A 14,993-nucleotide genomic window follows, 5' to 3' on the forward strand; every position below is an offset into this window, starting at 1 on the left:
AAGAGTAGAAATAGTTCTCTTTTGAATATTTCAAATTATTGTGAATGATTTTGTCATACTAAATGGACAGTTTGCTGTATTTTTCTTTTTCTCTTCTCTTTCAGGCTGAAGTCATTGATGTGGGTTATGGAAATGCAGATGATTTAAAAAGGATTCAAAAAATGAAAAATACAACGAATCAGATTGCACTCCTGAAATTAGGAAAATTGCCATTACTTTATAAGGTTGGTCCAATGCTGTTTGTTGGTGGTAGGGTGGTGTGTGTGTGTGTGTGTATATATATATATATATATATATATGTTTTTAGTGACATGCCTCTGTGAGTGGAGAGAAAGAGAGAGAGACCTGGAAGAAGGGAAAAAGAGAGGCACAAAGAGTCAGAGAATGTCACACGAGATGACTTTACCAAAAGAGAACATTTTAAATTAAAATCTTTAAGAGAAAAATTAATGTTCTTATTACTTAAGACAGAAGATACTTTAAGCCGGATATTGGAGTTTGTAGGACCTTGATAAAATTGGCATACTCTTTATAATAATACCAATGTGGAATGCTAGAAATGAAAACCAGAGTTTCCTCTTATGACATAGGACATATGTGAAACTTCTTTTATCAAAACTGACTAATTACTGTATGCTTTGTGTTAGACCAGTATCTAGCAGATTTATTCTCCTTAGTGATTGATTTTGTCAACTGTATAACTTCACAGTTACTGACTGTACTCAAGAATTTAATTAAAATAGGGCGCCTGGGTGGCTCAGATGGGTAAGCGTCTGCCTTCGGCTCAGGTCATGATCCCGGGGTCCCGGGATCGAGTCCTGCATCGGGCTCCCTGCTCCTTGGGAGCCTGCTTCTCCCTCTGCTTCTCTCTCTCTCTGTCATGAATAAATAAATAAAATCTTTAAAAAAAGAGTTTAAAAAAAGAATTTAATTAAAATATAATATGCTAAGGAGAAACAGAATTTTGATCTATTTTATTTAAATAGAAGTTTATTAACACTCATCCACTATATACATTTACATAATTAAAGCAGCTCAATCTAAGTATCTCATAATGAACCACCATGATAGACAGCTACTACTGCTCATTCTTACTTCATTTTCTTTTTCTATTAAAAAAGAATGGTCAAGGGCATGTGGATGGCGCAGTCAGTAAGCATCCGACTCTTGGTTTCCTCCCAGGGTCCTGATTTCAGGGTTGTGAGCTTGAGCCCCGCATTGAGCTCCCAGCTCAGCATGGAACCTGCTTAAGACTCCCTCTCCCTCCTTCCCCTCTCCTCGCTCTCTCTTGCACACACACAATATGTCTCTCTAAAATAAAGAAATCTTAAAAAAAAAAAGAAAAGAAAAGAATGGTCATTGGAGTTGTGTCACTGAAACTGTCTGGTTCTTAAGATATATTGGATTTCTCCTCATCCAACACTTAAAGATCTTTGCTTCCCAGGCCAAAAAATTTTCCAGAAATCTGTTTGCATACACTGTAAGGACACAAGAGAACATCCTGTGTCTGTTATTCATTACCTTCCATGGATGCCTTTATACTTAAATCAATCTCTGATAATAGATAATTAGAATTTTAAGGTAGTCTTAAAAATACATTATATTTGAGATACATGAAATATGTGTATCAATGTGCTATTAATTTTTAGCAGTGTAATTTGTCAGTGTATATTAAATCACTTAATCATATTTTGATCCAGTAATTCCAGTTCAACCAGTATATTATAAAGAGGGAAAAACAGAGATGATAAACATCATCATCATCAATGATGTGACAAATTCTGGAATGATATGTAGGTCCAGTTTAGTACTGAAAATGATGCTATTTGTATGGCTGAATACTATACAATTACAATGTAAAAAAGAATATTGAGGAGCACCTGCGTGGCTCAGTTGGTTAAGCTTCTGCCTTCAGCTCAGATCATGATCCCAGGGTCCTGGGATCGAGTCCTGCGTTGGGGTCCCTGCTCAGTGGGGAGTCTGCTTCTCCCTCTGCCTGCCGCTTCCCCTGCTTGTGTGCACACTCTCTCTCTCTCTGTGTCAAATAAAATTTTTTTAAAAAAAGAATATTGAACAGCATGTGAAAATCCTCATAAGTCAAACAAGTTATAGAGTAGACATTTATAATAATTATCATAATAATGATTGTATTATTGTTACTTCTAAAGATAGCATGTTAGTAATATGGGATAAATACTTTTCAAAGTGTTATTTTAAATGTATTGTCACATTAGTCTTCACAATAATCATGTTGTTGGGTAGGGACCATTATTATCTTCAGTTCACAGGAGAGGTAACTAAGGCAGAAAACGAGTAAGCGACTGGCTCAAAGACGACCGGACAGTGAAATGAAACAATCAGGATTTATACCCAGGCAGTCCCACCTCACATCCTGAGTCTTTAATGTGTAAGTGTATCTGTGTAGTTAGAGTAGATTGGTAGAGAGATATAGCTAGCTAGCTAATCAAGATGATAAATTGGAATTTTTAACTGAGGCTCTAATATATCCAAGAGTGTGTATTTCAATATGAACTACCCAACACCAGTATTTCAAAGGAAATAATTAAAAACATGTTAGAGTGTTGTTGAGCCTCTTACATCTGGTATATAAAAGATTTGGAGGATGGGGCAGGGAGAAGATTTTATGAATATAAATTTTGGAGAAATTTATTTTTTTAAGATTTTATTTATTTATTGAGAGAGAGAGAGAGAGAGAGAGCATGAGCACGGAGAGAGGGAGAAACAGACTCCTTACTGAGCAGGAAGCCCAGCCCAGGGCTTGATCCTAGGACCCTGAGATTATGACCTGAGCTGCAGGCAGATGCATAACTGACTGAGCCATCCAGGCACCCCTGGAGAAATTTCTTTTGAGTTTCATTGTAAGCCAATGAGCAGAAAAGGAGTATCTGTGTTGGGATTGGCCTATGTCTTCAGAGCTGGGAGCAGAAAAATACATGTGTGTTTATATATTTGTGTAATATCTATGTCTCTCTATATTTATAGATAGATACATTTATATATACATACACACAATATTTGCCAGAGACCTAGAAACAGTATCTATAATTGGCTCTTTAGGAAAATACAAAGTAGCTGCCTGCCTAGTCCTTCTGGTCTAGAGAATGCACTAATGTTTATTGTGACTCTTGAAAAGGTAGAATGCAGTAGTAGAGAGGTAACACAAATTCATACCGATCTGAAAACTCTCCAAAAAGAAAAACTAATTTATATTAGGTATATTTTCTAATGAAACAAAAGAGTATAAGTAATTACATGTTTTTGTTAAGCTACTTGATTTTAGGCCTAGTCAAATCTGTAGTTCTTTGGTCTGGGCTAGACTAGTGGGAGTGGATTATTTCTCCTGGCCAAGAAATGGTTTGTCTGCCCACACCCCACAACCCCCTTGTTCTGATGCACCTTCCTTTGACCCAAAAAGGCTCACAGCTCTCCAGTGTTATTTACTCCAGCCTCTAGGGGCCAATTATATAAATCGGGTCAATGGAATTATGGATGATTTCTACTTCTTTATATTTTCCCATTGTTAGTAATATGAGCTAGATATTTTTCTAAGCATTTTTGTGTACTATCACATTAGTCTTCATAATAACCATATTATTGAAGTAGGGACGATTATTATATTCAATTTATAGATAAGTATCATTAGTGCATAAGGAAAGAAAGGAAACAGAGTTCACTCCTTCTGCAATAACAGACTGGAGCTGGTGGAGGGCAGGAAGATGAAATTTTAAATCAAGGGTAGAGTTTTGATCACAATGTAAGATGATGTATTCTAATTATTTAAGACACATGACTCAAATTGATTAGAGGACTTTAAAAATTACCAATAATCAGAAGAAGTCTTCTTCTAGGTGTTTGGGGATCCTCTCCAGATATGTTCTGAATGGGCAATGAGAAACAGAGCAGCATTGTTTGTGGTACTTGAATTCTGCTTGTTCAGTCTTCCAGGGATATACGTTGACTAAAATGTTTGTGGGAGGGGCCAATTATGTAAATTGAATTGGTGAAATTATGAATGATTAAAAATTCAAGTTACATAAGACATTCAAAAACTTTTGTAACAGAATTTATAGGTCAAATACTCCAAATCCTTACCAGTAGATTATGAGTTAAAGCAAGTTTCTTTATATTTGACTGCTCCAGGGAGTATTTATATTATGAAACCATTTGGCCATATCTACGAAGCAATGAATTAGTGGTTTATCTCGAATAGAACACAATTATTAAAAACCTGGTGTATTTCCCCTCATCATCTTATTTATAGGCCCATGAGTAGATTTAACAAAGAGATCTATGCAGAATCCTCCTCCAGACAGAGCCTTGCCACAAACAGCATTATCTTTGAGGTGGAGGAGAAAAGGAATCCTTTCTTTAACTTTTTAAATTCCACTCTAGCCATCTCTGTGTTCTATAGATTATCCCAGATATTTTGGGGAAATCGTTGATAATACATTTATTAATACACATTCACATAGTGAAGAAAAAAGAAGCAAGGACTAGATAAGGTTGTACAGCATGGTAACAGTTCAGTGTGTTTAACTGGTCTATCAAGTATATTCTGGGCTGACACCAGGAAGCGAGGTAATGTAGTGATACAGCTGGGTTGAAAATGGCAGAGAACCAACTGACTTCTTTGTGCATCACAACTGCTAATCATGATTCTCAATAAGCATCTGGACTGGGAACATGCAGCTGAATGAATAAAGAGAAAAGTTCATCTTTTCTTACTTGTGCAGTAGCTGCTAAATCAGAGTTCAAAAATAAATTTGGGTGGGATTCTCTGCATCTAAGATAGATCAAAAAGGGAAACTAAGTGTGATGTTATCTCCTAAAATGAGTAGAAAAATAATCTGTGGCCAAGAAGGAGGAGATCTCATTAGTTTTATCATAAATAGCTGTCTATGTGTTAATTTAGTCTCCATGAAGGGTTTGATGAGAAAATCCCTACAGTGTGTAGCAGAAACGATGAAAGAGGCACATGGCTTTTAGATGTGTCTTGACATCCATACGTTGTCACTGCAGGGGAGAGCCAACCCAGTTCTCCAGATCTAACTTGTGCAACTATAGTTCCTTAAGCTTAAACCTTAAAGGAAAGGCTTTGGGTTTATTTTAGTTTTGTATTTTAGCAGTTTATTTTATGGGAGAGTGTTTTAAATCTTTAAGCTTTAAGGCAGAATATTATTTTTTATGTCATAATGGATCCACTTAGATTTTTCTGTGACAAGCTGAAACTTAGTAAAGCCCATCCTAAGACCCTTACATTTTTCCAAATTGCTGAATAGCACTCTAGAATGAAATTTATTTTATAAATGTAATAAAAGCATTTGGCTTTCATTTTAGAGTCATTTTCACAAAAGCAATAATAAAAAAATTTACTGTATACTTCATGACAACTAGAAATCATATAAATCCTACTGAAATATGGAGGATGGGCTATCGTCTAGGTCTATACCACATATCAGCCTCATGTCTTACAGGAGTTAAATTTGTATGCAGTGAAATTATAGGTGAATGCATATATTTATGCCTTTTTTTTGCATGGTGATATTACATATAAAAATCCATAAATGCTATTGTTGTTTTTTTATAAAAGGAGTAACAGACAGCACATTCCTAGCACTCATTGTTAAATAGTAAGATATATCTGTAAGTATTAATGGGTTTTTAAATTTTTCTTATTTACATTTTATCCTTATAATCAGAATTTTAATGATCCAGGAATCCAAATGATTTTGTAATTTCCTACAAATGAACCATTTTCCTATCTATTCATCCAATAAGATTTATATTTTAATATTAATTGTGTATTGTTTGGCCAGTGTGTAACTTAACCAACCAATATATAAAGCATTCTTATACAGGTAGACCTCTTAGAAGAGCTGGAGGGAAATGAGAGGTAGGAAACAACTGTTGGGTGTTTATACTTTTGAATAGAATGTTTCCCACAGATTAGGAAGGAGTAGTATTATTTAAAGCAAGTAAACTTCGTACTATTTACTTAATTTATAAAGTATTTAAATTTAAAATGTTGAGGTGGGGATTTAGTGAGGAAATATCTATAGGTATTTGTGATTTCCCAATCAATATTCAACAAATGGACAGTTGGATGATCAATAAAAAATCTTTTAGGTCAGGTAAAATCAATAAATCCTCTGCCTGTCTCTGCCATTCCCCCTGCTTGCACTCTCTCTTTTTCTCTGACAAATAAGTAAATAAAATCTTTTAAAAAAAAAGGTATTCAATATTTTTTAGAGATAAAATATTCACAGTATGTTTTATGTGTGTATGGTGGATGCATGTGCACACTGGTATAATCTTATGTGTGATGTGGCAATGAGGCTGGAAAGATAGGAAAAAAAAGAAAAAACACTTTTTTTTTAGGATTTTATTTATTTGAGAGAGAGAGAGCAAGCGAGAGAGAGAGAAAGAGAGCACAAGCAGCAGGGAGGGGCTGAGAGAGAGAGAGGCAGAGGGAGAGGGAGAGGCAGAGGGAGAACCAGACTCCCCATCGAGCAGGGAGCCCGATGCAGGGCTCCATCCCAAAACTTGGGATCATGACCTGAACTGAGGGCAGACGCTTAACCCGCTTAACCTACTGAGCCAAACAGGTGCCCTGAAAACCCCCGTTTTTATCGAAAGTTTTAGTGCATTATAATTTCCCCTGGTATTGATGATCCTAGTGGGTCTATTTATGTGGCATTCAATGAATATTGCAGTTGAAAAAATATTTAATATGGTTTTGTTCTGCTTTCTTCTTAAGACAACTTTTGAAAGTATTTTATGAAAATGAAAAATAAACACTATCTTGATATTTAGAAAGGGTATGCTTGTTCACTGATTGATTTAATGAGGTACTTCCTACCCAGTTCTCAGAAGTAATTACAAAAGACCAATGCTCCATATTTTATAATTACAAGACTCCAGAGCTGCTCTGTTGATCACAGAGAAGATATGGTCAGGGCTAGAACAGAAAACAGAAAACAATGGTTTAATGTATTTAAAAGCTAAATCTGCTGTTGTTTTTTTAAATCAGAATGCTTTCCATTTTCCACTGACTGACTTTACTTATTTTTCTAAATGACTTAGACCAAATATTACCATATCTCCAAACTAAGTAGTCTTTGTTGAAATACAATGTCAATCATAAGTTGTAATGAAAAAACTTTGGACTGTTTCAGTATTCTGCCATTGAGTAATCAGACTTTAAGAAAGTGAGTTTAGGATAAGAATAACTAATCGAAAGCTTCAGATCATGTTCCAAATATTAAAGTATTAAAGTATTTTTTGTGACTTAAAACCAAATGAAGGTATGTCTACAAGTCTTCAAAGTCTATAGTGAATGGATCCCATAATTTGGAAGTCTCGTCTGTATTTTACCTATGTGATAATATAATTTAATTACATTTACTATCTTAATATCATAAAATCAAAACACGTGACATCATGTATCAGAAGAGGTGATTTTTGCATACATGTTGTAATATGGTCAACAGAAATCATCACCATGTATTCACACAAGTTTGGCACCACAAGAAAGGGTGCAAAGCATGTTGTTGCTCCTAACTAAGAGTTATAGTATAATTAAGAAAAGCAAGAAATCAAGAGCGAGAGAGAGAGACAGAAGCCAGAGACAGACAAGGATGGAGGGAGGGAAGGAAAAAAAAACAACTGATTTCTTCTAGTTCATTCCCTAAAGTCACACGTTTCAGAAATATTTTTATATATTACATATTACTCTACAATCTGAAAGAATAAGCTTTAGACATATTTTAACTTTTGGCAATTATGGATGTCTATTATGGCAATAACATAACTTTGTGGTAATCCTGAGCTACTTTCAAATATTCCAGTTTTTCCCTCTCCCCCTGTGTAGGGTTGACAGTTTTATTTTCCCCGCTGTGAATAGGTGTCACAGTCCTTCCAATCTGCTGTGTTTGCTCTGTGTTTGACAGGTCACTTGTTGTAAGTCATGAAGCCCAGTATGGAAGGATGTGAGGCTGGTAGATACAGGCTCAAGTCCTGGCTCTTCTTGATGGTTAAGTGACCTTAGAATATTATCTAACACCTCTGAAGTCTTAGAGGTTTTGTTTGTTTCTCTCTCTCTCTCTCTCTTAAATTACATTCTCTATGGTGGTGATAAAAATAATATCAACTCTTAAGGTTGTGTGAGCATTAAATTTGAAAATGCAAGCATCACTCTTTTTTTAAATATTTTTTTTATTTGAGAGAGACAGAGATAGTGAGAGAGCATGAGAAGGAAGGAGGGGGAGAAGCAGACTCCCCGCTGAGCAGGAGCCCAGCAGTGAGGGAGCTCTATCCCAGGACCCTGAGATCATGACCCCAGCCAAAGGCAGACATCCAACCAACTGAGCCACCCAGACACCCCTAGTATAACTTTTTTTTTTAAGATTTTATTTATTTATTTGAGAGAGAGAGCATGAGTGGGGGTGAGAGGGGGAAAAGGAGAAGCAGGCTCCCCACTGAGCAGGGAGCCCCATGCAGGCTCCATCCCAGGACCCTGGGATCATGACCTGAGCTGAAGGCAGATGCTTAACTGAGCCACCCAGGCGCCCCAGCAAGCATAACTCTTGATAAATATTATTAAGCCCTTAAAAACCGAGAATCTAATGAGAAGGAACATGAATTTAATAACGAGGAAATGGCAATTCTCTCAAAGTTGCAGAATTGAACTGAAGACAATAATACACTTATTAGATAAATCAGTTATAGAAATATTATCTCTCAAGATTGCACTTTTGCACAATTTAACAATAAGAATTATGTTGATGCCATGTAGCATAATTTGAATCTCAAAGGAAAAAAATTAAACTTGTCTCTTTAAATTTTTTTGCAGAGTAAGACATATAAATTAATGGATAAATGAATGTTAAAAACAAATATAAATTGATTAAGGATGAATATAAACAATGAGTTAACAGGATAGTGCCTACTTTCACATTTTACATTCTCCGGTATTTATTTTTATGCACAAATTTTTTTGAGGTGATGGAATTGTGTAATATGAAAATAATATTTTGGTAATTAAAACTGTATTATATTTATAGAATAGTAGTATAAACATCTATAAATTTTAAATTTATTGTGAAAACGGAGGTATCATGTATGGTTCTAAAAACATAATGAATTTGCCTGACTCATAAGGTTATTATAGAAATTAATTGAAATAATATATGTAAGCGTTCAACACAATGTCTAAAACATACTAAGCACTGAAAATAAGCCAATATTTTATTTAATCACTATTATTATTATTTATTTATTTAAATTCATAATTAATTATATATTTTACAATTAATAATATATATATTATATTATTATATCATATATCATATATAATTTTATAATTAATTTCATATTAATTAATTTTATAATTAAAATTAATAATTCTATAATTATTTATTTATTGTGTAAATTTATAATAATTTATTATATATAAAATATAATAGTTTAAATATTATTTATTATATTATTTATTTATAATTTAATTTATTTAATTAAATAATTTATTTAATCACTATTTAATCACTATTATTAAATCACATTTAATCATTAAAAACCAAAATGTTTTACTAGTTACTGCATTTTCTATTTGCATTTCATTTCCTTAATGGTCACTACCCTGTGTAATCAAAATCTAAGATCTTATTCATTACATTGTATAATCCCTGCCTTGTTTGTTCTAATTAAAGCTCAGTACTTCAGTAGAGTGTTTAGACTACTTCAAGAATTATTATGGCATTGAAGATTTTCTTATGTATTTGAATTTAGAATATCCTAAAACTAACTTTAACTTAGAGATTTTTGTATAGTTCATTTCTGAAATTTCATACAGGGTGTTACAAAATTGAAAAATTAAAAAGTAAATAAACCGTTGGCTCTATGCTTAACAAAGTTTTAAAAAAGCCATCTGATGTCTAACTATTAACTGCTATCTATTTGTCACTGAGCTCTCTCTCTCTCTCTTTTAATAAAAATAAATTAATTATTATCTTGCTGAGGAACACATTGCTAAGGAATCCTAGTCAGCAGCTTGGATTTTACTCATTTGCTATTGCTATAAAGTATGTGGAGACAGTTAAATTACTTCTGGAAAGAAATATTAAAAAAATGAATACTTGTTTGGCAAAAAATCCCCAAAACCTCTCCCTAAAATTTATGTAATTAAAATTATAGCCACACAATATATTGTAGCTGGTTTTGAATTCAATAGACTTCCTGTTTTTATAACAAATTAACCTTTAATAAGTTATAAAACATTAGCCTAGTTATAAAAACTTAAAATATTCTCACTTGAACTTTGAAAATAATATACACTGAATAAATTATTATTTTAATAAGTAATTATTAACATATAAGTTAATTTATTGTTCTCATAAATATTCATTAAATTGCTTTTTAACTGAAAAAATATTTTTACTGCAAATAGTAAAAGCTATTGGGAAGGTTTTATAGCCTAATGTACATTATAGTTAAAAATAAAGCTTTTGTGGTTTTAATAATGTGCAGTTTGAAAAAAGCCTATTACAGGTAAAATGAAAGTTACTTTTATTTACTAGATTTGCATTTCCAAATTTTATTCAATTTTTATGAAAGTTTTTGGTATATTTTCTCTTGTATTGAATTTTAGATTATACCTAGGAATCTCACTTAGCATAATAAATTTCTTATAAATTTTCTTAAATCAATAATAAGTACATTATTTGAATATTATAGTCATCCCACTATATTTTAAAGCTCTTACAACACTAACAGTTCCAATCATTTTGGAATAATTCTGCTTTTTAAATTAAGCTTGTTTTGGAAAATTAGAAAAATTAGAGTCTTTATAATCTGAGAATATATGTAGTATAATAGCAGACTTCGATTTGGACTAGTAGTCATAATCAAGTAAGAGCTATCAAGCAGATTCTTCAAAAGATCATGTTTATTCTTAAATTTTCAGTTATGGTTTTCTTTTTGTTTTTATCCAAATATATTGGGTTGTTATTATCCCTACCTATCAGTAAAGAGCAGGCTTGGTTTTTGTTTTTGTTTTTAAAGATTGCATGTATTTATTTGACAGAGAGGGAGAGAGACAGCGAGAGAGGGAACACAATTGGGGGAATGCGAGAGGGAGAAGCAGGCCTCCCGCCGAGAAGGGAGCCGGATGCGGGGCTCAGTCCCAGGACCCTGGGATCATGACCTGAGCTGAAGGCAGACTCTTAACAACTGAGCCACCCAGGCGCCCCAGCAGGCTTGTTTTTTTATTTTTCATTTTTATTTTTATTTTTTTAAAGATTTTATTTATTTATTTGAGAGAGAGGATGAGATAGAGAGAGCATGAGAGGGGGGAGGGTCAGAGGGAGAAGCAGACTCCCCGCTGAGCAGGGAGCCTGATGCGGGACTTGATCCCGGGACTCCAGGATCATGACCTGAGCCAAGGCAGTTGCTTAACCAACTGAGCCACCCAGGCGCCCCAGGCTTGTTTTTTTAACTGGATAAATTATCCACATCAAACTTTTATAATTCTCACACTAAGAAGTTTTCAAGCAATGTTAGGATACACTCCATCATATATAAAATGAGTCATCAAATGAAATGCGAGAGAAACCTTTATGGTTACAAACCTTATGGTTGTAACTTGCCATACTTACCTGACATTGTTCCAATACCCAAATCAATGACTGTTCTAATACAATTTCTTTGTCTTTAAATAGTGGTGTATCTAAAATTGGACAGGAGTACAACTTGGTGGTGGCATTATGGATATTAAAATATCTGTGATAAAATCTAAAATTTAATTTCCATTCTGTTAAGAAAAGGACGATGATAACACTTCACCTTATATTTTGGGTGATATCTATTTTCAGTTTTATAAATTTTACAACCTCAAGGAAGAATTGGTAAAAAATAAAATTTGTAATATTTAGTAGATTAAAATAGAATTACTTCCCTCCCAAGTTACTATTGTATGACAGATACACAGCATGGTTCTATTTCGTATCCTTCCTTACTGAATTTTCTATGACTCTGTAGGAAATTATCTAAACCTTTCACACATGTACCTGGATTAAATTTTTGTTTTTAATTTAGAATAGTAAACAAAATAAGGCAAGTCAGCCCACTTCGACTTCCTGTGTTATGTGTGCTGATACATATGTTTCAATACTTGTAGTCATTGTTTCAACATGTTTTGATATACAACAGCCTATTTTGAAGTAAACCAAAGAGAAGGGTAGCTACAGGATATGAGTCTGATTGGATCAGAAGATTTAATGAGGGGATCATTAAAAAATAATCTCTAAAATTTTCAAAATTGTCTGCAATATTCTGGATTCTTTATTGTCTGTTATTCTTAGACAGCAAAGCTAAATGACAAAGTATTTTATGCTAAACTGGAATCAGAGAGGCCTGGACAAAATAGCAGAGTAATCTGTGCTGGAAATAATGAAGTGAAGCATGGCTACAAATGGTATTTTTTACATAACGATTGGTACAACATGTACAGATACTTTCCTTGGGCTTTTACAAAATTCCTAGTATGACTTACTAAATATGTAGATTTTGTTTCTTTTATTTTGCTGAGCTTTAGCATTTGTGTGTTTTAATCACAAAACAGGCAGAGACAATCTGTTCTTTAAAATAAGGTCACATGGGGCAACTGGCTGCCTCAGATGGTTAAGCTTTTGCCTTTGGCTCAGGTCGTGACTTCCAGGGTTCTGGATCAAGCCCCATGTCAGGATCCCTGCTCAGTGGGGAGTCTACTTCTCCCTCTCCCTCTGCCTCTCCCTCACTCATACTCTCTGTCTCTCTCAAATGAATGAATAAAATGTAAAAAAAATAAAAATAAGGTCACATATAGGTTAGGGAACTGATGAGCCAGGGAAGAATTTTGTTGTACAAGTAATTTGAAGTGGTTTAAAATTCTGTTGGGGGGCGCCTGAGTGGCTCAGTTGGTTAAGCGTCTGCCTTCAGCTCAGGTCATGATCCCAGGGCCCTGGGATTGAGCCCTGCATCGGGCTCCCTGCTCAGTGGAGAGCCTGCTTCTCCCTCTGCCTGCCACTCTATCTGTGCTCTCTCTCTCTCCCTGTCAAATAAATAAAATCTTTAAAAAATAAAAATAAAAAATAAAATTCTGTTGGGTTAGAAAGTACAACGTTAAAGCTCTTTGCCCTAAAACTAGGAAACATGTATGCAGATAGCATTTTACAAATGGGCAGAGTATGAGACCATATTCATGTAATTTGAGAGGTTTTGGGAAGGTCTCTTTAGCCTAAATTATATCAGTTAAATTCTAGAAATGAAAAGTTACTACTTGATACACTTAAGGGACAATTTGTTAAGATGTAACTATACATAATATAATTCATAAAGATTGTATTGAAAGGTAATTGATATCAGTTTAACACTAATTTCATATTCTTAGCATAGGGAAAAGAGTAGGCAGACTGTATCTGGGGCGAGGGGCTAGGTGTGGAAGAGGTGGCTAAAGACAGATTTGAATTCTTCACTATTTTGACCTCAGGGGCCTTTGTATCAATTGTTTGTTTGCTATTTATAATAAATTTCCTACCTCATTTCTCATGGCCAAAGTGTAGAATCTGATCAGTTATATGGGTTTGAGTCCCAATTCTACCATTTAATTGTTATGAGTAGTCTCCAAGCCTTTAACCTCTTTAAGACTTAATTTTCTTCCTTGTAAAATCAGTAGACTAGTGTTGTCTTCGTTATCACCTGGCCTTTCGTAAATGGTCCATAAATGTCCACTATTGTTGTTGTGTTGTAACCATGGTAAAGGAACAGTTCTTATTTTCACTGGAGATTTTTAAAAATGTAGTTATCTGAATGATATCCTGTGTAACTGTAATTTTCAGAAACCTTATCTCATGTAAACACTCATAATCTTTACAAAATCACTGTGATGTGTAGGAATGGTCACTCCTCTACAGTAACTAAGTCTCTGAAAGTTTGAGTGGTTTACTTGATGTCATGCCTAATATTAGCCAAGAAAGCCAGGGCTATTACTCCAGACCTTGTGTGCCTCTCAGCCCCACAGCTTTATAATTTATCTGAATTAATGAAAGATGGGACGCCTGGGTGGCTCAGTCAGTTAAGCATCTGCCTTCAGCTCAGGTCATGATCTCAGGGTCCCTTGCTCAACAGGGAGCCTGCTTCCCTCTCCCTCTGCCTGCCACTCCACCTGCTTGTTCTCTCTCTCTCTCTCTCTGTCTGACAAATATATAAATAAAATATTTTTAAAAAATGAATTAATGAAAGAACCTTTACTTTAAGATGCCTTCTTTCAGACATTAGCACCACTATGGCTTCAATCATGGTTCTTTACAACTAAAAAAGATGTTTTTAGGGGCACATGGGTAGTGCAGTCAGTCAAGAGTTTGACTCTTGGTTTCAGCCAAGGTGGTGTTATTGGGGTCATGAGATTCAGCCCTACGTAGGGTTCCATGCTCAGCGCAGAGTCTGCTTGAGATTCTCCCTCTCCCTCCGCCTCTCCCACTCATGCCCTCTCTCTCAAATAAATAAATCAATAAATGTTTTTAAAAAAGATGTTTTTAGATTACTTGTAAATGGTTCAGAATGAGAAAGATACCAAAGATAAAGCAAATGTGGGGAGAATAATTAACATCTGGAGAAGTCAGGTGATTAGAATGTGACTATTAGTCCTGCTGTATTTCCATTTCTATTGAAATCTTAAAAATTTTTTAAAATAAAAAGTTGGGAGGGGAGTGAGGTTGGACTTAACCAACAGGTGCCTGAAAATGCCTATATTCTAGCATTGATTTAGCTTCCCCCACCTCCAATGAGAGCAGACTGAGTGATTACAGACATGCTTTCCATTTGGACGAGATTTCCCATTTATGTGGAGAGTCTTTCAGCATCTGCCCTTTGTCGATCAGGCACACTAATCAGATGATTCAGACTTATCAACTCCCCTGTCCCAAATCTGACCCGATTTA

At 34.5% G+C, this 14,993-nt stretch overlaps 1 protein-coding gene across 6 annotated transcripts in view; it reads left to right on the plus strand.

Moving 5' to 3' along the window:
- NAALADL2 (N-acetylated alpha-linked acidic dipeptidase like 2) overlaps nt 1-14,993 on the plus strand; it is a 1,313,911-nt gene that overhangs the window by 782,166 nt on the left and 516,752 nt on the right. For all 6 annotated transcript variants that reach the window (XM_027587309.2, XM_027587311.2, XM_027587310.2 and 3 more), the window contains one exon: nt 105-224. In XM_027587309.2, coding sequence (XP_027443110.2) covers nt 105-224 — 120 coding nt within the window. The remainder of the gene's footprint in view (nt 1-104; nt 225-14,993) is intronic.

The sequence above is a fragment of the Zalophus californianus genome, chromosome 1, assembly GCF_009762305.2.
Source record: "Zalophus californianus isolate mZalCal1 chromosome 1, mZalCal1.pri.v2, whole genome shotgun sequence".
NCBI lineage: Eukaryota > Metazoa > Chordata > Mammalia > Carnivora > Otariidae > Zalophus > Zalophus californianus.